The sequence below is a fragment of the Petaurus breviceps genome, unplaced genomic scaffold, assembly GCF_028583685.1.
Source record: "Petaurus breviceps papuanus isolate PSGF00001 unplaced genomic scaffold, PetGlider_PUasm1.0 91133, whole genome shotgun sequence".
Taxonomy (NCBI): Eukaryota; Metazoa; Chordata; class Mammalia; order Diprotodontia; family Petauridae; genus Petaurus; species Petaurus breviceps.
In genome coordinates, this window is record NW_027187419.1 from 85,889,437 (window position 1) to 85,912,491 (window position 23,055).

The following is a 23,055-nucleotide window of genomic DNA, read 5'->3' on the forward strand; positions in this document are numbered from 1 at the left end:
ATATTAATAAATAAGTATTTAATAATAAAATCATTAATATCAAATTACTAATAAATAAGTATTTAAAAATTATCAACAAATTGATAATAAATATTTATTAATAAATATTTAATAACAAAATTATTAATAATAATAAATATTAATTGAGTTGAATTGAATTGTCTAGTCTAGTCTCTACAAAGGTTTCCCTCACTCCTTTAAGCCTTCTTTCTTTAATAACATCTCTTTCAGTCTCTATCACAAAATTCAGCACTCATTCCCCTGTGTGTACATACATATGTATTATATAATATTATGTATATGTTATATACAATGTCATTTTTCTCTTCCAAACTGCATTATAAACTTTTTTTTTTTTTTGCAGGGGGAAGGGCAGGGCATTTGGGGTTAAGTGACTTGCCCAAGGTCACTCTGTTAGTAAGTGTTAAGTGTCTGAGGCCATATTTGAACTCAGTTCCTCCTGACTCCAGGGTCATGCTCTATTTACTATGCCACCTAGCTGCCCCCCAATATAAAATTATTGAAGGCAGGGCTCATGGCTTATACTTTTAACAGATTTGACAAGTATTGAAAAAATGTTTGAGAATTTTATATAGACATTACTTCTTTTTTTGTGTCACAGACACCTTTGGCAGTCTGGTGAAGCTTGTTGACTGTACAGATGCACTTTTAAATGCATAAAAGAAAATACATTGGATTGCAAAGGAAACCAATTATATTGAAATAATTATCAGAATATATTTGTATTTTTAATATTTTAAAAATTAATCAATTAAACTTAATTATTTTAATGTTTTAAAATTAATTAAAATTAAACATTAAAAAAAGTACAAGGACTCCAGGTAAAGAACCCCTAGTCTAGACAGTGGCTGTGAACCACTAACCAAAATCATCCCTAAGGAAATTACTTATTCTCATAATTCAACAAAAATTTATTTGGTGTTACTGTACTGAATGCTGTAAATGTAAAGATATTGACAACACATGTCTTCAAAGACTTTACAAATGAATACTTCCTTCCCTAATATTGCCTTTCCTATTGCCTATCTGCCTCCCCACCCTTAACAAATGAACAAAAAGTTCACTTGACTCTACCATGCCTTGAAGCTATATATCTTTATTCCTTTCAGAATCAGACTCCTAGGGGGAACTCCCCCCAAACCTCTCCCCCCCATCTTCTCTTATAACCTCTACTTCCTCTCCCAGTTCTCAGCCTTTTCAATTTATTTTCTTATTGCTTAATTGACATGACTTTCCCCAGTTACCACTGATCTCTTACTTGCCAAATCTGTTTTTTTTTAACCAGTCTTCACCCTTCTTGATCTTGCAGTATGTGACACTGTTGAATATCTACCACTTTCTTAACTCCTCGTTGGCTTACTCTCAAGGCTTTGTCCTGACCCATGTTTCTCTTTCCTTCTTATACTCTCTTTCTTCATGATTTCATTCCATACCTTTAATTTTCATATTTATGAAGATGACAAATCAATATATCTAGCCCGAGCTTCTCCCTTGAGCTTTGGTCCTTCCTCATTAACTGCTACTTGGATATTTGACAATGGATGTCCAGGAGGTCTCTCAAACTCAACTTGTCCAAAATAGAATTTATTATCATTCTCCCTAAACCCACCCCTCTTCTAGACTTCTCTTTTATTCTTGCTGGTAACTATCACACTTCCAGTCACCCTGGTTCACAACTTTGGAGTCATTCTTGACTTCACTTTCTTTTACCTCATATATGTAAGCAGTTTTCAAGTCTTGTCAATTTTGTCTCATCAACATCTCTCATATACATTCCCTTCTCACTATACTCAAATGGCAACATCCCTGGTTCTGGCCTTCATCACCTCTCTCTTAAACTCTTACATTTGCTTCCTAATTGATTTCCCTTCTCCCAGTCTCTTCCTTCTCCAACTGAATCGTCCTAAAGCAGAGAGATGAAATCACTCCTCTACTCCATAAATTCTAGTGGTTCCCAATTACCTCTAGGTTCCAATACAAACTCCTCTGTTTGGCATTTAAAAATCTTTACAAGTTGATTCCGACCTACCTCTTTACCATTCTTGTTATATATTACTCCCTTTCCAAACTATGTTCTAGCAAACTGGCTTTCTTATTATTCCTTGTACATGATACCCCACTTCCCATTTCTGGGCAAAACAAAGACTGCCTTGCTCCAATGCTCCCTTCTCATTTCTACCCCTTAGGACTCCTAGTTTCCTTTAAAGCTCAGTTCAAAAGATACCTTCTACATGTGTTTTTCTTATTCCCTTAGTTGTTAGTGCCTTCCCCCATCCCTACCAGTTACCTGGTATTTATTCTGTATATATGTATATAATGTACATGTTGTTTCCTCCAACAGGCTGTAAGCTCCCTGAGGACAGGGACTGTTTTATTTGGCTCTCCCCAGTGCGTGATATGTAGTAGATGCTTAGTAAATTCTTATTGATACTGGGGACAAGGATATCTATCTATCTATCTATCTATCTATCTATCTATCTATCTATCTATCTATCTATCTATCTATCTATCTACACAAGTAACTACAACAATGAAAGGCACCAAAATATCACATATTTAGAGTTGAAAGGAATCTTAGAGGTCCAACCCTTTCATTTTAAAAATAAGGAACTGAGAACTAGAGAGGACATATTCAGAGTTGCACAGCTAGTCATCTGAAGGAGGATTTGTACCCAGGACAAGTCCAGACTACAAGTCCAGCATTCTATCCACTATACCATGTTGCCTCTCAGTAAGATATATGCAAAAGAGATGTTGAAAGAAATTTTGATGAGAAATTTGAGGGAGAGATCACATAAGAGAGGGCAAGTTTAGGGGTGAGGGAGAAAGGTTTAATGGAGAGGTAGTACCAATCTGATTTAGCAACTAAATACTCTGGAGTTTGAGATACAACAATAATGCATAAATGTAGATCTTGGAACTGAGAGGTATGGAAAATTCTTGGGATAAAGGAGAGTTAGGGAAATTATGTAGCAAAGCAGAGGAAAATGGCCATTTTCATATTGAAAACTTGGCATGAAGAGGTATTTTTGATATGCACACAACTTTACTTTTCCCAATGTTGAAGGGAAAATGTCACTAGCATTGACATTTGTATGACATGGAAAGCCCTAGTTCTGTGGAACCGAGTTTGGTAAACATTGAATTAGGGGGAAATTATGTACAGAAGGGAAAAGTACAACAGAACACATTGGAGAGAGATGTGAAAGTAGCCAAATGTCTTTTGTTCTCCTTATTCTATTTCTCGGTTTGAGAGAATGGAATAAATATTAGTTTGACCTTTTTTTGATTGATGATACAGGAATTATGTTAGTCTGTGGTGATTTTTATTCAACATCCATTCCATAAAAATTTACTGAGTATTATTATAAGAGAAGTGCTATGATTAGCTGGTGGGTGCTATCTCCCTCTGTTCTTATGATTTTTGAAGTATTTGCTACAGTACATATGGGCACTGAGACAAGACATCTAAGCAAAAATAAGGCAATACATCATTCTTCAGATTTCTCATTCAGTAAAATATAAGTCCTTGATAGCTGGGGTCATTTTGTTTTTATCATTCTGACTCTGGGGCCCAGCACACAGTATGTACTGTGTGCTCGTGATACACAGTAGGTGCTTAGTATTTATATGTTAAATTGAATTCATTGTAATTTGATTACATAAATTATATAATTAAGTACTGGAGTGATATTGGGAGAGGGGAGGAAGGATGATAGAAAATACTTAGAAATTCGTAGTATTGTTGGTTACAATCAGGAGAAAATATCCATCCTGACAAATTTTAATTTGGCCTGTTAATATCACAGTTAAATACACTATACCCCAGTGCTTCAATGAATTTGTGATCTCATGGGTGTGACTATTTGCTCAGATGCTACACACCACAATCTAGTGCTTATATGCATAGTGTTGGCTAATGAGAATAATTGGAGTTGGGATTTAGCAGACCTAGGTTCTGTTCCCTGCCAAACAATTAACTAGCTTTGTAACTGTAAGCATGTTACTCAATTGCTTTGTCTCAGTTTTCTTATCTGACAGATGGGAACATGATATTTTGCATGACCTTTATGGCACAGGAAAACATCTTGTTTAAAAAAGTATGACTTATTGGACACCATTTACAGCTGACACATGGGTAGAAGAATGCCTGTGCTGCTCATTTCAGGCAACATGATGTAGTAGAAAGAGTACTAGACTCAGAAGATGAGTTCAAATTCCAGCCAAATTACTCATTATGTATCTTGAACAAATTTAATAATCTCTCTGAGACTCAACGTCCTCATTTGTAAAATGGAGGTAATAATAATAATAACCTGCTTTATGGAGTTATGTGTAACCATATAAAGTGCTTTGTACCATTAAAGCATATCATGAATGTTTACATTAATATACAGATTCAGAATGAAGAGAGATGATTCTTTGCTGTCCTGAATCTGTTTCAGACAAGAGGCTCTGAGGGGTTAGAACAATTCTAGGGCCACAATGGAATGGAGTTAAAGTGATCTCCAAGGTCCCACTACCGACTTCACCTCCTGAATCTAGATTTGAGGTGAGCAAGGAAAAGAAGGTGAGGCGCCTGTTTTGTATTATGTAATTGCAATGTCCTCCAATGAATGATGCCCTGCCTCTGAAATGTCATCATAGCATGCAAATGATCCTGGATTCTTAAAGGCCATGTCAGAAGACTACATGAAGGCTTCCCAAGTAGTACTTCACTGATTTTTACATCTGAAAACTAGCTTAGATAAGTCCAGAGAGGGTCATTGCCAATATGAAGGCTTTCCAAGTAGCACTTAAAACTGATTCTCACATCTGAAAAGCAGCCTAGGTAGGTTTAGACAGGGTCATTGCTAACTAGCCAGCCATCTTATGGGTCCAAAGTGTCTCTTGCAGACCATCTACCAAAGTGTAGAGGGATTGTGATCTGCTCCAGAAAACAGAGTCCCAATATCCCAGTTGGGCATAAATTTTTTGAGGGTGAACATTGGTTTATTTTTATTTTATTTTTCCCCTGTGACTTTGTTTTGATCAGAGTAGAGACTTAATGACTGTTTGCTAAATTGAACTGAACTTGTAAAGTCATAAATGTACTGAAGATGTGTTTAACTATCATTTCTCATACTAAATCTTCTCTGGAGTACTTAAGACTTAAATAAATATGGAACACATAGTATGTTACCAGGACTGTTGACATGGAGTACTCATTCTTGCTGTCCAAGTGGCAAACTCCATCATTGGGGATAACGATTCCGGCCAATTTACTGTCCATTCCAAAATGAGAATCCGCATCACTCACAAAAACAAGAAGATGGAGGGAATCATTCCTCCACCCAATTTGTTCCTATAATTAGATCGAGAAGTTCAGGGTGTGTTTGATTCAGATGGACATCTGTTGAATGTTGATCATCTATACTTAGAAGTAAGAATTGACCAGACTTTACAACTGCTTCCTTTTTTTTTTCTATTCAGTTATCTTCTAAGTATAAAGCCATATAAGAAACACAGAAAATAGTGAAATGTTTCCCTGCTCCTTTTCTCAGGATTCTCTTTTAAGAGAAGATGTGGTTTGGGTTGCTCTGGTTATTTATGCAGCGGATTATTTTTAAAAATAATATTTATAGTTTACCTTTCTTCTCCTCCAACTACCCCCCCCCCCAACACCACCATACCAAAGCATTAAGGTCTTGCAGCATGAAAAATTATGTTAAATATACTGCAGAAATCCTTCACTATCACATATTTATATCTTAAAAAAATTGCCATTACCTTCTTTGTCCTTTATACATTTAACCCATTTAATTTCCTATTTTGATGAAAAATCAATAGAATTAGTTTTTGTAAAACAGTCTAGAGTGTGGGTCTATTTTTTGAGGGAGTCATAGAAGCATTATCCAGTATGGCATCTTACCTTACAGACAGCAGCTTGCATAATTGCATCAAATCCCCCCTCTGGAGTGTCAATATTTGCTGAAATTTTCTGATTCTTCACAATTTCATTGAACCTTTCTGCATCACTTGTCAGTGGTAGAATGTGTTTAAATCCAAAGGTAGGTAAGCAGAAATGGGGAACACTACTGCAAAAGAAGATGCAAAAACATCTATAATAAAATCGATCAGAACATAATTTATAAGACATAGCTTCATCAGAAATTCCTTAAAAAAAGTTTGCTTTTCAGAAGTATCTGCTTTTGTGATTCAGCCTTGAATCTCATCACTGGTTCTAAGTCACTGCTTTCATGCTCGAAGGAACTCTGATGTCATTAACATGGATATTTCTTGACACAATGGAGATTTCCACACTTTCTCATCTTATGCCATATTGTGCACACATTCTCATTTGAATCCTCCACATTATATCAGTTTATAAAAAGTCAACAATGAGATCATTAGAGTGAAAATTGTTTCTTACGACTCTTAACCACATCAATAACTTTCAGTGGGTCCTTACTGTTCTAGAAGTTGCTAGGATAGGAAGCAGGAGACTTTCCAGCTCTAGCATACAAAATCTCACAATTTACAAAGGGAAAAAGAACAAACACAAGTCAAATTATACTATATTGTCCACAAATGAGATGTAGAGCCCTACCCAACTCATTATAGTGCTACAGACATGGAGAAGAACTATGGAGCTAGCAACAGTTAACTTGGGAAGTTTTTCATGGGAGGGGTGTATTTGGTGCAGCATCTGGTCTGGCTACCAGGAAGAGGATGGCATTCTGGAAAAGGAATGGTATGTGTAGCATATCGGAAATGGGGAGGGACAGTTTTATTAGAGGAGGAAATAACTAGTAGAATTACTGAGCTAAAATCAAAGGAAACCCATTGGGCACGAAGTAGGGGGTAGAAACAGTGAGGTGGAGTAGGAAAGGACCAGGATTTGATTTTTGGCTGGCAGACTCACTAGCCACTTGATGCTGGCCAAGCCATTTTAATTTCTTTGTGCCTCTCTGTCCTCACTATAACATGAAGATAACAATACAACGTAAACCTTCAAGGCCTATTGAAATTAGAGTTGTTTTGCTTCTGAGAACAATTAGGTAATGGAAAAGCGAACAAGGAATCTTAGGTAATGGAAAGTGGAGCAGTAAGAAAAGAGTAAACTTGGTTTAACAAGAAATTCTAAACTTCTGAGAAGAGAATGAAAGCTAGTTAAATGATCAAGATGATTGCTGAGGTAGATGACAGCTGACTAGGAGGAGAAGTCAAGAGGGCAAAAGGTTGGAGGCAATGAAGTCAGCCAGGAGCCGATTGTAGTATTTAGGGTGAAAGGTATTTAGGGTTTGGATGTGAGCGGAGAGCAGAATAGGCGCACAAACAGGCGAGGGTGGGGGTGATTGCCTTAAGTACTTCTTCCTCTTGCATTAATCTCCGCATTTCTTTTTTTCATTCATTCAACAAGCATTTATTAAGCATCTAGCAAGTGCCAGGCCCTTTACTGGTTCCTGGAGAGATAAAGACAAACAGAAACAGTTTCTGCCCTCAAGGAGTTTCTATTCTATGGGAGGGAGGAGAGCATGAATGTATATAAGAAAAAGACATACAAAGTAATTACCGAGGGGATTGTTGTTTAGTCATTTTCAGTCATGTCTGACTTTTTGTGACTCCATTTGGGGTTTTCTTGGCAAAAGATAGTGCAGCAGTTTGCCATTTCCTTCTCCAGCTCATTTTACAGATGAGGAAACTGAGGCAAACAGGGTTAAGTGAGTGATTTTCTCAGGGTCACACAACTGGTAAGTGTTTGAAAGCTGAATTTGAACTCAGGTCTTCCTGACTCCAATTACAACACTCTCTACTAAGCCACCTACCTGTTATGTAGGGTCTTTGGTAGATCCTCAGTGAAGGCTTCATGCAATGTCTTGGAAGCCTTCCTGAGTGTCCTTCTAGAGGACTCCAAAATAGCATTTGGATGAAAGATCTATTGTTTGGCATTGCATTCATTTTGTTTAACTGGCTCACCTCCTCTTCCAGTCATACGTGTCCTTAGTCCTTTCCCCTATACAACTTTCAGTCATCTTTGATAATATACTGTAGCTTTTTAAAAAAATCCCTCTCATGAATCTTTCATTAACCTTTTACTATCTGTAACTAAATTTCTTCTGCAGTGGTAGATGCTTCATTCTCGTTGGGAGAATACTCCCAAGATTTCAGTTTTTGTAGCAGTGACATTTTCCCAAATATAATCCAGTCTGTTCTCTTCCAACACAATTCTGAGTCCAACACATTGTCCATCTGCAACATCTACCTGAGATATACAAATATATTGGGCTGTAGGTCGAAATGCATGCCATGGTCTAAGAAGCATATTTCACTCACTATTTTTTTCAGTGTACATTGTTAAGTTTGTCTCTTTTGAACAGTCATGATTTCATTAGTAGTCTTTGTTTGGCACAGTTAGCACCTGTGAATAGTAAGATCTGAAGAACATTGTCAATCATTCTTTCCTATGAACTCTCTTTAGGGCATTCATCATAACAATGGAAAATGCCTAAGGTGAACAAACGGCTCCCTAATTTATGACTTGATAAATAATAACTCACACTTATGGTGCACTTTAAGGTTCGTGAAGTGCTTTACGACGTGATCTCACTCAATCCTTACAAAAATCTTGAGAAATAGTTTCTATGAGGCAAAGCAAGGTTAAATGACTTGATGAGGTTTATATAGTCAATAAGTGATGGTGATAAGATTCAAACCCAGGACTTCCTGATTCCATGTCCTATTCTCTAGGCACTCATCTATGTATATCTATATCTATTTGCTTTTTGGAGGGGGAAGGCAGAGCAATTGGGGTTAAGTGACTTGCCCAAGGTCACATTGCTAGTAAGTGTTAAGTGTCTGAGGCTAGATTTGAACTCAGGTCCTCCTGACTCCAGGGCCAGTGCTCTATTCACTGCCTAGCCACCCCCTTATTGTTTTCTTAATATACACTGGGTCATATAGTTGTAATTGTAATGTGATATTGTATTATATTAACTTCTAGAAACTACCTTGTTTGAAGAGAGCCCCTAAAGCTGTATTTTGTTTTTCTGTGCCAATATGCTTCAAGACCAGTGGATTGACAATCTTGTTGGCATGGGTACCTCCTCTACCAGTGTAGAATTCAACTTATGTATATCCGCTCATCCTATGTGATTCTTAACCATATCTTTCAGTAAATCCTCCATAGAGGTCCACAGAATCAGAAGGAACCCCAGAGGCATCTAGTATAATCCTTTAGTGAAGCATCCTTTCTCCATTATCTCCAGTAAGTGATTCCTCCATTCTTTGCCTGAAGAACTCCAGTGAGGAAAAACCCACTCTCTCCCAAGGCAAGGTTTTCCTTATATCAAGCCTAAAAAATATTTTCCTATATTAAGCCTGCAACTTAATCCTACCATTCCTAGTACTGCCAGTTGAGATCAAGCATAACACCACTCATATCTTTTCCATATGATAGTCATTTAACTACTTCTAGACTGCTATCATGTCCTCTCTAGATCTTCTCTTTTCCAGGTTAATCATTTATAGTTTCTTCAGAAGAACTTCAGGATAGATTCTCATTCAATATCTTTCTATATCATGATGGCTAATTAAAACTCAAAAGATGACTGTTAAGTTTTGAATAGTTTACCTGTAATTATAGGTGAGCCCCTCTATTCAAGAAACATCCTATAGAATTCCTATAAACATTTTAAAAACACTCTATTTTACCCTGCAGTTTAAGAAAAGCTTTGTGGAACCCCCCCAACAGAAGATTCCCCCAAACTCAGTTAAACAAATATTTTCATGTATTTGTAAAATCGTATTAAAAATATCTTGGCATATTCCTATATAAGGTAGAAAATTTTGCCATTGCCTAGGTTCCATATTGAGAAACCATTCCTTAAGCTAGGTCAGGGACAATTAAAAGGCTGAAAGTCTGTCTTAAAGCAAAAATACAGAAACAAGGAATTGAGATAGTATCTCATCTCCCCAACAATTCAAACACCAAAAAAAATATCTGATGTAGAGGTTTAAAAAAAATAGAAATGTGATTTAGAACCTCAGAAAATAGAATAAATGATATAGATACAATTAGACTACCTATGTTCATACATTTTATGCCATATGTTGATAAAGGACATTCCCTAGGAAATTTGTCCCCATCTCCCCAGGGAATTGAACTGGCACACATTCAGAGAGCCAAAAACAGCAATGTCTTATTTTACTAGGACTAGTCAGATGTCAAATGTATGTCTGTATATCCTTGCATATATCACTGAATATATGGAATCAAGGACACATAAATATGTGTGTATGCTGCTATTTTTCTATGTTAAAAGGACCTAATGTCAAAGTTAGGAGGTAGTAATTATCTTACTCCCTTTGGCAGAACTTAATATTGTCTGTACCCATCACCTATGGGTTATGTATGACCTTTCTTCTCACTAACCTAAAAGCACCTTCCTAAAATATATTTCCTGAAACTGAACATAATATCCATATGTGGTGTGATGAGTGCTCTCTCACCACGTCCCCTCTCGAGGGGACCCATGTCACACAATTGCTTCATTTTCATTTTACAGTCCAGTAAAATCTCAAGGAACCTGGTGAGGACATTCTCATCCTATGTTGGTGAAGCTGAGTTTTTGAACCCAAGTGTAGAACTTTATATTTACTCCCGTGAAATTATATCTTTCCATGTCTGATGCTTTCTTTCTCTTCTATACCATGCTGCCTGGGCTCAGGTCCCATTTCTGATATATATGGGTTGTGGTACAAATTGCAGCTTCTTATGACTTGAGAAAGCACTTTAAGAATGTAAGCATTGATTGCTAGAAGGTATTTGCTCATAGGGTACCCCTTACATCAGTGGGATCACAAATCTAGTCTAAAACTAAATATTTTTTCCGAAAAAAATTATGATTCATCTTGTTTGATTCAGGCCATCACTCCAACCTGTCCATATATTTTTAGATATGGACTCTATCATCCAGTGTGTCATTTATCTCTACCTTACTCCCCCCACCTGTCCCTGCCCATCCCCACCTTCATATTATTTGCCAATTTGAGAAGCATGTCATCCCTGCCTTTATCCAAATCACTGATCAATCAGTCAATCAATAAGTAAACATTTACTAAAGGCCTACATGTCAGCTAGGGCAGCTAGGTGGTGTAGTAGATAGATTGACAGGCCTGGAGTCAGGAAAACTCACCTTCGTGAGTTCAAATCTGGCCTAAGATAATTCCTAGCTGTGTGACCGTGGGCAAATCACTTAACCTTGTTTGCCTCAGTTTTCTTATCTGTAAAATGAGCTGGAGAAAGAAATGGCAAACCATTTCAGTATATTTTCCAAGAAAACCCCAAATGGGGTCGCAAAAAGTTTGACACAATTCAAATGACTGACTAACAACAAGTGATGGAATCATAATAAAGCTGCCCTCTGCCCCAATAGTCTAACTTCCTTATGGTCCCCACTGAAGAGCAGCCATGTCCTGATTTAACCATACAATCTGGCTTTAACTACACCAGAGGTCCCCAGACTCAAAACTGCCCCTTCCCCTAGCCAGCCACTGACCTCTGATCCAATTCACGTATTTGAACAGGGGTGTTCTTGTGTTTAACCATGATCACATCATCTATTTAGCCCAAGACAGGAGCACAACACCGAACGATTCATCTTGACCAGACAGGACCACAATAGTTAGCCAACTGGAGGGCAACACAATCAGGATATTTGACCACCAAACCATAGAAGAGATCCCTCCTCTCTTACCTAATCCCTTGACAACCCCCTGCTGACTTTTTAATATTCATAATTTCTGTTATGTAATTGCACTTTACCCTATAAAAATCCATCTTGCTTTCTCTGAAGTTGCTGGTTCCTCTTGGAACCTAGCCCACTTCTGACCTTCAATCCTCAATAAATGCCTGTACTGGGATTAGAGGTGGTCTGACTCTGGATTCTTCGAGACACTGCTGCCACAACACACCATGAAACTGCGACAACTAAAAGTGGAGTGGGCCTGCCTTTGGAGGTAGAACCATAGATTCTGGGACAGCTAGGTGGTACAGTGGATGAGCACTGGATCTGGAGACTTCTGACTTCTGACACTAACTAGCTGTGTGACCCTGGGCAAGTCACTTAACCCTGTTTGCCTCAGTTTCTTCCTCTGTAAAATGAGCTGGAGAAAGACCACCCCAGTATCTTTGCCAAGAAAACCCCAAATGGGATCATGAAGAGTCAGACATCCTGAACAAACAACACATCAGGAACTCAAAAAATGTTGAATGGCAAAGGAGCAAAGACAAGTCCATGGACTCTTCACTAAAGCCTTCCCTCTTAATTGTCATCAAGCCATTAATGACTTCTCTTTAGGCCTAGCCATTCAAATAATTCCAAATTCACCTTTTGCTACATTTTACTGTCATCTAGCTCAAGGCTTCTTCAACTTCTCCCACTCATGACCCTCTTCAGCACTTCTTAAACTGTGGTTTGGGACCCCATATGGCAGTTAGAATTAACAAGTGTATGTGAGGGCTTATGAACAATATGCTAAAAAACATTTTTAGAGAGATGTCTGGAAGGATCAGGGAAGTCTTCATGGTGGAGATGGCACCCAATAAGACCTAAAGGGATGCGGAAGAATTCTATAGTCAGGGATGGGGGAAAGGCATAACAAGATTATCCCCTGAGGCTTAAAAAAGTCCTCCATTAGAGGAGTTGGTGTCAGAGATTTTATGGGAGCTCTTAGGTCCCTTAGAGAATGCCTTCCTCACCTAGAAGACTAGCTGCCACCAAGGCCTTAGAGAAGTGTTTTGTCTCAGTCAATATCCTGCTTTAACTTGAGAAATTATATTCTTTTAATCTCTTAGCAGTCAAGTTGTTTTTATTAAATTTTTATGGTTCATGAGTATGCATTATTCATTCAAGATACTTCGCTAGCAGGTATATTAAAACAATTGAGCTTATTAGTTTAATTGTGTTCTCCAGTAAAGCATCATATCCCTTATAATGAACTTCATGACACTACTATTTACCTAGAGTATTCCAGTTTGAACTCATCCAAATGTATCTCCTTGGGGCAGAAGTTACTCAGAGGGAACTAGCTAGGACTGCCCTTGGTAGTTAGTGGCAGGAAAGGGAAATACATGTAAAAACTAAAAGCTATTTAGACTCATGCTATTATAGCTACTGGAAGTTTAATAAATAGTTTTGTTCTAAATAATTAGAAGTATGGAGGTTCACACGCAAAGTTTCCCTTACCTTACAGTGAGTCAGAGTACTGAGAAATTGGTGCAGTCCTTGAAATTTGTTTTCACCCAGTCCTGAGGCTATGCCAGTCATTCACCCAGCAGCCAAGCTGTCTTGTGCAAGACCTCAAAAACTTTATTTGGTCAGGCTCCAGTCGAAAAACAACTTACAGTTTTGAAAATAGTATTTTAAAACTTATTTTTCTTTTATACTCCCTGGAGATGCTGTATGTCCAGGAATCGGGGACATGGACAAATGCATGTTGGATATACATTGACCTTAGCATGCAATTATAGGTGACTTACCAGTCCGAGTAACAGAAAAGACTTTTATCGTGGACAAGTATGATTGGAAAAGGAGATGAGGCAGTTATGCCGGGAGAATGAGAGACAAGACAGGATTACCTTTGAGGTATTAAAAGAATTAGAGGAGAGCCTCCAGCATGTTAGGTGCAAGATGTCACAGATCTATTAAAGTGTCAAAGTATAAGTTTCTCTTTCAAATATGCTGGTAACTTTGATGTATAAAAATGTATGTCAAATGCTAATATGAGCTTGGAAAATGGTTTTGTAAATTAAGTGCTTTTGTTCATTTCAAGGGGGTTAACATTTTAAAATGGATAATTTCAATTACATTAAATTAAAAAGTATGCTTTACATTTCACAAGCAAGGTGATTAGTGTCTCTTGATAGATGTGTGCATAATCCATGTTTTAGAGTGATGATTACATTATGATATAATGGACTCACAGGAATCACTTTCCTACTGAAAGTTAGTTTTTGGTTGTTGGGGTGTAAATGAACTATAGAAGATAAATAGGAGAAATCCACATCTCCCCAAACAAGTCACAGAAAGTTGGGAGAGAGACAGAGACAGAGACAGAGATTGAGAGATTCTTTGGCAATAGTGGGAGTGACTAAGCAAGATAATATGAGTAGGTGTGGTTCCTTGGTCAAGTAACCTCAATGAGTGGTGGTCATTGTGGCAAAAGGCATCTCTAGGACTCATCACAGTCTAATGAAACCTGTGTTGAGAGACCAGTATACCCCTGTCTCCAGAAAAACAGAATCAAGTTTGCTACATTCAAATGTACATAAGGGGTCCTTTCAAATTCTGAAGCTTCTGAGCTTCCCAGCTTCATGTGGCTTGCAAAATGTCATCAATGTGACCTCACATTTGTACCAAGCAAGAGAACGCCAAGCAAACCTACTAAATAGCAGATGAATGCCAAAGACCCAGAAACTGACTGGCTGCAAGAACTCAGAAGGGTGACTCTTTTCACAGAAAATCAGTACATATAATATAAATGCTTATGCTTATGCTAATCTTATGCTTACCTGCAAGGGTTGGCTATTTCTTCAGGTGTTGTCTTTATAAAAGGAGAAACTGGTTTTTCTACAAAGGAGCCAAAGCCCAGCTTGAAGTTGCTTGTTAATTTAGACATCTCTTTGGATAGCGTGGAGCCCAACTCCTTTATTGTATTAAGGTCATCTTCCATGGAAGCTGAGAGATCCATGAGGTAATACAAATCTACTGGATAATCCTCAGTCTGGCGAACATGGACTTGTAATGTTTTCTCATTACCTTGTAAAACCACAGCAGGGAAAAAAATGAACACATTAAGCTTTGTGTCAGATCAGTCACTGGACCAGTGTGTTAAGTCATTTCAGAGAGATGTTCCTAAAGGAACGGCTGGTAAAAACAGCTACAGGATACATTTCATAAGCTGATATTCCCATGCAAACTCTTACCAGTTACGTATAGAGCTACAAAAGGACATGTAAGGCAGGATATTTTATATCATCTTGGGAAAACCAGCATCCATTTAGATTTAAGATAATCTGATTTCTGTGGTTTCAAAAGAGGTAAAGCAAACCAAATGGCAGACTGGAACTGCATTCAAATACTCAAAGAAATGTGAAACAAACCTCAAAGGCATTTGCATTTTTCTTTTTCTTTTTAAAACTTAAATATGAAATAAGAAAAGGAAAAAAAAACATGTCATGTACACTGCAGAACGTAAGAGAGGATTCAATCTATAACAATAAATTTCCATTTCAAGAAAGCCTATGTAATAAATACTATTAGTTGTACTGAGAGCTATCCATCTTTGCTTTCTTGTAAGTTTTCTTTTGTTCTCTGCTGTGCACTTTTTACTTTGTTCTTTCTCTCCCTTTCTCCCTGCCCCCCAAGGCTACAATTATGCATTTTTTATAGTTGTTGTTGTTTTTTTTTTTTACAAGGCAAGGACACAGTTGCTGTTTGGAAAGTTTTTCAATTTCTATGCTAGGAGCATTAGTAACCCACATAAGTAAAGACATCATTGTTGGCTAGTCTTCATTTATATAAAAAGGAATCACTTGTGATTCATAATTATAATTGGTGCTATATAAGCCTAAACACATACAGCTTGCTTTGTATAGGTGACACTGGAAACTTGTATGAATCAATGGAAAAAAGAAATGAGACTACATCATCATATTAAAAAGTGCTATAACATACCTGGTCGCAATTTTAGAACTAAGCTTTGTGGTGAAATTTGTATAATATCCGAACTATTTTTCTGGCTTCCTATACTGAGCGGCTTGTTTCTAAGTATTTCTATTGTGGAAGTAGGATTTTCAATGGCATGCAGCAAACATCCTTTAGCCAAAAGATTCTCTGGAGTGTCACACCTTTCACCAATTCCAGATGGATGGGTGAAGTCCTAGAAAAGCAAAGCAAAGCCAAGACTGATGAAAGTATGCACAATTCTTATTTATTTATAGAATAATGGGGCATGATTTGTACAACATATGATATTCATCTTTCCCTTTCCATTCAGGAATCAAAGTTTTCTCACATCTACTACATTTATTATATGTCCAAAGTTAATTCAAATGAGAGGACTGACAGAGTTTGTGGTAAAATAAGAAAGTTTTCCTTTTTATTTCAGCATTGTGGTTTCACATACCATTTTTTTCAATTGTTTCTTCTCAATTATCTTTTCAGTAGTTAGATGCTGAATCTTCTGCAGGATTAAACTGTTTATTAACATGTAAATATATATTTCAGGTACGATGAAATCACCTATTTCCTATAAACTGTACAGAGGTAGGAATTATGTCTTCTCAGCATATGACTTCCAGGACCTGATACAGTGTCAAGGACTATTTACTGTTGGAGATATTATGACATTATATTATTATTTTATAGCACCTTTGGCTTTTCTCCTGGACTTTAAACCCTAACTCTTTAAATGTTGCCTATTTAGTGCATTTCAGACCTTTCTCACACATCCAATGTATGAGTGAATATAAGACAACCCCCTTTTGCCGGATAAGAATGATTTCCCTTCTTGACTATTAGCTGTTACTGAGCTCCCAATATAATTTCTCTCTGGATGGCAGAAGCTGGTGATCTGAGTATACTGTATTGTGGAATAGAATCCAGTTTATGCCATGTTAGCAAGTGCCAGATGTGGCCACTAGTTACTGGACTTGCAAGCTGTGAAGTGTCAGTCAAGTGGGAGAAGGGTTAGTGTCTCTTCATTCATAGTCTATAAAGAAGGCAGCTCATTGATACATAGACCACATCTGCATTGGTGTGGGCTGTGAGGCTGCCATGTGGGCATTTGTAGATTTAAAGACCACTAATTCTTTGGTGCTAAGCATCACTTGTCAATAAAACTACTGGTTTATTATAGTAGGATAGTCACTAAAAACAGTATTTAAAAAAATAAGGTTTCAAAAGTGAGCTTTTTAGTCTGGGGATTTTTTAAAATCATAGTTGCAGGATAAATACTGCCAAGATGAGCTATCTTCAATCAAATTCCAACTTTAAAATTTTGTGTCTATTCATCTATCTATGTTGGAATGGTATATAGATTAATCTTTTTAATAGTATATACTCCTTTGTATTTGTTGTTGAGTTGTTTCAGTTGTGTTTGACTCTTTGTGATCCCATTTGGGGTTTTCCTGGCAAAGATACTAGAGTAGTTTGCCATTTTCTTCTCCAGCTCATTTTGCAGATGAGGAAATTGAGGCAAATAGTGTTAAGTGACTTGCCCAGGGTCACACAGCTAGAAAGTGTCTGAGAACAGATTTGAACTCAAGAAGATGTCTTCCTGACTCCAGGCCTGTCACTCTATTCACAGCCACCTAGCTACCCTACTCCTTTGTACATATATTGCCTATCCTGACAAAGTACAGCCTTCTTAATGGTTGGTGAGGGCAAGAGACTGTCATTTTTTCTTTATTTTCCAGTGTCGGGCATATAATAAATTCATATACTCATATATACATATGTATATATACACATAAACATATATGTACACAAATTTGTATATATATATACAGAGATACAGAGTTTTGACTACTATAAGTACAAATAAGTAAAAATCTATATCAAATATACTTTTTTCCAAATTTATGTATCAAAAGTAGGATTGGAATACATGGGGAGGTGGGGGAGTGGGGGTCGGAACTAGCTCTTTTGGAAATTAACTCCATGAAGAAGAGCTTCTTAGTTTCAGTGGGGATCATGTTTTTATGGTTAAGTCTGAAAGTACTTGAGTACTTGGAAATAAAACTGCTGTGGTCCTAAGTGTAGACATACATCATATCAGGTATCATCTGTGGTCAGGGTGACAGAATGAGAGAGAGAGAGAGAGAGAGAGAGAGAGAGAGAGAGAGAGAGAGAGAGAGAGAGAGAGAGAGAGAGAGAGAGAGAGAGAGAGAAGAGAACACCCTGGAAATTCTGTGAGTCCCTGGTCACAGGGTTTCTTGCTTTGTCTCATCTGACAGATGAACTTCTGCCCTATGAGCAAAGATGTGATTAGTAACCTAGGAGCCCCTGAAGGGAAGGATGATCCTTTTTGTTGGGATGAATAGAAAATAGTCAGGATCTTTCTGAAATTTTTGTAAAGGAGTACCCAATTTCAATTTTTGTTGCTTTCTATGAGATTACTGCAGGCTAAGAAATGCTGACTCCTTCATGTCATGTTGGATGTTTGAGGTGAAATGACTTCCATTGTCCAGGGAAGATGCTATCTTGTGCCAAACTGACCTTCATGAATTTGAATTAAAATTGTATTCTGGGTTTTCCTTTTTAAAGCTCTTTCCTGATTGGAATTCAAGTGCCTTTCTAGTGTGATCCCTTTCTAAAGGATGCAGATATTTGAACTATAGGTTCTGTAAGTAACACACAATTACTTTATACAATCCACTATATAGAAATGGAAAAATGAATCCCTTCTAGCAATATGGAGTACATCTTCATTTCATTAATCATTTATGCATCATAATTTAGTGATATGGGAATAATAATATTTAGAGTTACATACTAGATTTTAGAGGTAAACATGAAACATTTTCCCATGCCACCCTAAGTCTTACCATTCCAACATTAGGGGTCTGACCAAAGGCCATGATTCTTTTGGGGACCCTTGTTTTTCCTGTAGGACAAAGTCTGATTCATATAAATCATTAGCTGCTTAAAAGTGCTGATATTTATCCAGGGTATCCCAAAAGGTGTGATGCAGGTTTAAACCCTTAAAGCTTAAAAGTGCAATAAGAATTTGAGGATATCCTTTATAATCCATATAGCTCTAGAAAGTACTTAAATTACTTAGATTATGCTGTTGGTTTCTCACCGGAAGGTAACATAGGTATTACTATCACCATTTCATAGATGAGGAAACTGAGATACAGAGAAAATAAGTAGCTCCCAAATGTTATATAAATAATGGGTGGTGAGGCCATTATTTGAAACCATATCTCCCTTGTTCTTTCCATAGGTGAGCTGTCACTGAATGTGGACTTATCAGAAGTATACATTTTCCAAGAAGTCCTATTTTTCTATTTTGCTGGTGGTGGTGGGTTACCTCAGTTATGTCTGACTTGTGACCCCATTTAGGACTTCCGTGGCAAAGATACTGGAGTGGTTTGCCATTTTCTTCTCCAACCCATTTTACAGATGAATAAACTGAGGCAAACAGGGTTAAGTGACTTGCCTAGGGTCACACAGCTAGTTAGTGTCTGAGGTCAGATTTGAACTCAGGAAGATGATTCTTCCTGACTCCAGCCCAGCACTCTATGCATTATGGTGCCATCTAGCTGCCCTTCTTTCTATACCTAAGCTGCAATTGAATGTAGTTTTATTAGAACTATCTATTTTCCAGGAAGTCTTCTTCTCCTATACCTATCATTTAAGTCCTTTTTTAAAACTTACATGATGCAACAAATGACATGGAAGCACAAGACTGGCAGGACATTCATAACACAGAAGCCAGTTCCAATGCTGACTATGCCTTTGGATAGTCTTGTCTTGGGGGCAGGCTTCACTCAAAGTTGGGTAAAAAGAACTCTAAGGAAAAGCAGAATCTTTTAATGCTACAGGTAAGCTGCATTTTCTAGAATAATTTAACATCCATTCCCTGACAGTTTTTTTTTCCTTAAAATTAAGTAAATGAACACCCTATTAACACTGCTAATCATCTGCTATACTTGTCAGGCCAGCAGAACTTTAGGGCAATTCTCAAGGCTGATGGAATGAACACAAAAGCTCACACAAACACTTCTATTGGAAATTCTTCAAGATTATTTGCTTTACCTCTTGAGAACACCAGGAGCAGTGTGGTCCAATGAGCAAGCAGTCTTCACAGGTCTCTGCATTACCCACAGAGCAACTCCCTGTGTTTAAAGCCAGACAGAGTCAGGAGATTAAGGATGTATTCAATCATTCTCTCTATGAGGCTTGTGATGATTCAATTGGAGTAGGACAGAGCTGAAGTTTATCTTAATCATCAGTAAACAAGTTCTTGAAATGTTAGTAATTCTTAGGGAATTTAACTTTCCACATAAATTAATGTTAATATTTATGGTAAAAATCCTTCCACCTTATGTTACTAATAATGTTTTTCTTTTTTAAAATATAGAAAAGTCATATATACTTTTAAATGCAGCTTGATTTTATTCATCATTTAACACTTGTCCTTTTAAAAATAATTATTGACATGTATGAAGATAAATGTATTGCTAAATAGTTTTTATTATTATAAGAATATCCAGCCAAATGAAATTTCTTTCTCTTCTGAGATTATCCTTGAAAAATAGTATGTCATTGTGTAGGGAGGTAGTCCTTGGAAGCAGGAAACCAGGGTTCAAGTCCCATTTTTTGATACACGCTAGCTAAATGACCATAGACAAGTTACTTAACCACTTAGTGTTCCAAGCCACTCTCTAACATTAAAATTGGCAGATGAGTTGATTTGCCAACAGTAGAGGGAGTTTTCACACAGAGAATTCCTATACTGATGATTGACACTGTCTGTACCCCTCCCTTAAAGATGTTATCCTTAACAGGAGTGATTTGCTGTATGTTCAAATCATTTCAAGAAGATTCCAAATGGAGGAGGGAGAAGAGGTCATCGGGAAATGACAGTAATACTAAAAATATTAATTAAATATATTTTAAAGTTTTAAAAATAATTATTGCAGCCACACAGATTAATTTTTTTTGTGCACCAACTCTATTGTATTTCTTGTTTTAAAGTGCCAAAGCAACTTTGCAAGCTCGGTAATCCTGAAGGGTACCTTGTAGAAACACATCCCAATAGCTCCCCAGTCCTGTGTCTAAGGTCTGTTAAAGTGTTTTCCCTCAAAGGCAAGAGGCTGTAGGATAAACCAATTCGGAAACTGCTCCCCATATCTTGTTAAAGACAGTGTTGCCAAACATTCAGCGACAGAAATGGGTGTGAGGGCTGATGAGTCTTACCTTGAACATGATTATTCCTTCCCAGAAATAGAAAGAACAGGCAAAGCAATTCAATCCCCATTCGTTTTCAGTTCTCGCTGTGCAGACAGATTAAAAAGTGAATTACCTTCAACATAACAAGATCAAAGTTGAACATTGTAAAAGACTTTCTTTCTTGAAGCGGAAAATGGTAAGTACTACTTACACTGCTTTGAACAGAAACTCTAGATGGAAAGGGCAAAAAAGTTTTCATTAAGACTGAAATGAAAACAGGCTACCTGGACAGGTAAAGAAGAAAAGCCCTGCTTAAGAGCAACTTCAACATGATTCACTTCCTTGTTCTCCTTATAAGGAAGGCAGGTGTACAATCACTAAGAAGGTGGGGAAACTCATTCAGGTAGAAATTTGGGTGTAAATTCTAGCAGTCTCTCTGGGTCCTAGAGAAAGTCAATATTGCAAATGAATTTGTGATCAATGAAATGGTGAGAGAGCAATTCTTTAAAATGTGATTTTTATGTGTTTCCTCTATAACTTTGATGTACACAGGAAAAGTAATAAAATACTGGCCATAATGCTTCATTAAAGTAGATTATAATGTTAGTGAGAAAAATATACCTGAGACTTAAGGATTCCATTTCTTTATCCAGATCTTTTTTCTGAGTGTAATCGAGGCAAAATTATCTGAAAAATAAAAAAAAATCACCAATTACATCAAATTGATAATCAGACCAAAAAATTTAAATGATGTGATCTCTTTTTTTGCAGTGATTTTTAATGGGAATAACTAAAATATAATATAGAAACTAATAGTTTTTTATTGGAATAATTAAAATGCTTCATGGAAAATACTGAAGTAAGTAGTCTTTTTTTTTTCAATAATCCAAATAGGTTAGCAAGTGTGTTCCAACCCAAATTAAGAAAACCACAGAAAGGAGAGTTTATATAAACTACCTATGAACTAATAGCACTCACTGGCTCAAATAATTAAGACAAGGTCTGCATTGTTACACAGAGTGGAAAGTGAAGATTCTAAGCAGTCAGGTGACTTCTGACTTGGTCACTTGCCCCACTGTCTGACCTTAGAATAATGGAAACTCCTGGAATGTTGGGATTGTTTCATTCATCATCTAGTATCTGACACATAGTAGGCTTTTGATATACACAGTGATTTAAAAAAAATACTTTCTTTGGGCATTCCTTTCCTTCCTCCCTCACCTTGCAAATGTATATTTTTTGGGCTATTGTGCAGAAAGTAAGGACTGGAAATATTAGAAATAGTCTGTCTTTGTAGGGAACAATGTCGTTTTGAGCATTACATTGTAACATAGTTTGGGAGAACAGGAGAGGAATCCAGGAGAGAAAAATGAAGATTAGAATTTAGGTCTTTTGAAAATAATGGCAACAGTATAGATTTATACATTGTTTTGTAGTTACAATGCCTTTTCACAAATGCAATTTTACTTAAATATCACAATGTCTTTGTGAGGCAGGGAATGTAAGTTTCATCAGCTCTATCTCACTGGATTACAAAATAACATTGGAAATAAAGTGATTGGTTCTTGATGGGAACTCAAAACCAGCTTTCTACTCCAAATCCAGTGTTCTTCCACTTCTTCCATCCAGAAAAAAGCCCAAACTTTGCAAATTGGTGTTATTTGGTATGAGGAAGAAGGCCAATGACATCTTTCACATTCCTCCTTTTCTCTCTACTCACCCAACTTCTAGTCTGGTTCAAAACCTCATGACCTCTCTCCTGGTATATTACAATAGCCTGCTTCTATTCTCCCCTCACTCCAACCATCCTCTACTCAAATGTCAAACTTATTCTTTAAACCCAAATTGATTATATTATTCACTTATTTAAACATTTTCAGGGTATCCCTATTGCATTGAGGTAGGATGAAATACCAAAAAATTTTTTAAATATTCTTAGCTGATTTTTAAAAGCTCTCTATAATCTGACTCCCATTTTCTCTTTACAGTCTAATTTCATATACTTCCCTTTAGACATGATCCATTCCAACCAAATGATCTACTTCTCTTCCCAATATATGATATCTCTTTTGTGGCCTAAGTACCTTAC

The 23,055-nt window shown here is 37.0% G+C and overlaps 1 protein-coding gene and 1 long non-coding RNA gene across 9 annotated transcripts in view; one reads left to right on the forward strand and one right to left on the reverse strand.

The window, feature by feature from the left end:
• ITGB6 (integrin subunit beta 6) overlaps positions 1-23,055 on the reverse strand; it is a 204,845-nt gene that overhangs the window by 77,615 nt on the left and 104,175 nt on the right. For 3 of the 8 annotated variants that reach the window (XM_069080068.1, XM_069080063.1, XM_069080062.1), the window contains exons 2-9: positions 21,588-21,653; positions 21,178-21,409; positions 20,994-21,070; positions 19,830-19,909; positions 15,741-15,945; positions 14,576-14,822; positions 5,933-6,098; positions 5,204-5,365 (exon numbers count right to left, since the gene is read on the reverse strand). In XM_069080068.1, coding sequence (XP_068936169.1) covers positions 5,204-5,365; positions 5,933-6,098; positions 14,576-14,822; positions 15,741-15,945; positions 19,830-19,909; positions 20,994-21,054 — 921 coding nt within the window. In that variant the 5' untranslated portion in view covers positions 21,055-21,070; positions 21,178-21,409; positions 21,588-21,653. The remainder of the gene's footprint in view (positions 1-5,203; positions 5,366-5,932; positions 6,099-14,575; positions 14,823-15,740; positions 15,946-19,829; positions 19,910-20,993; positions 21,071-21,177; positions 21,410-21,587; positions 21,654-23,055) is intronic. The other 5 variants (XM_069080067.1, XM_069080064.1, XM_069080066.1 and 2 more) reach the window with 3 other exon arrangements.
• LOC138155041 (uncharacterized) overlaps positions 21,028-23,055 on the forward strand; it is a 46,850-nt gene continuing 44,822 nt past the window's right edge. Inside the window, exon 1 of the long non-coding RNA XR_011166744.1 lies at positions 21,028-21,162. This is a non-coding gene — a long non-coding RNA (uncharacterized lncRNA). The remainder of the gene's footprint in view (positions 21,163-23,055) is intronic.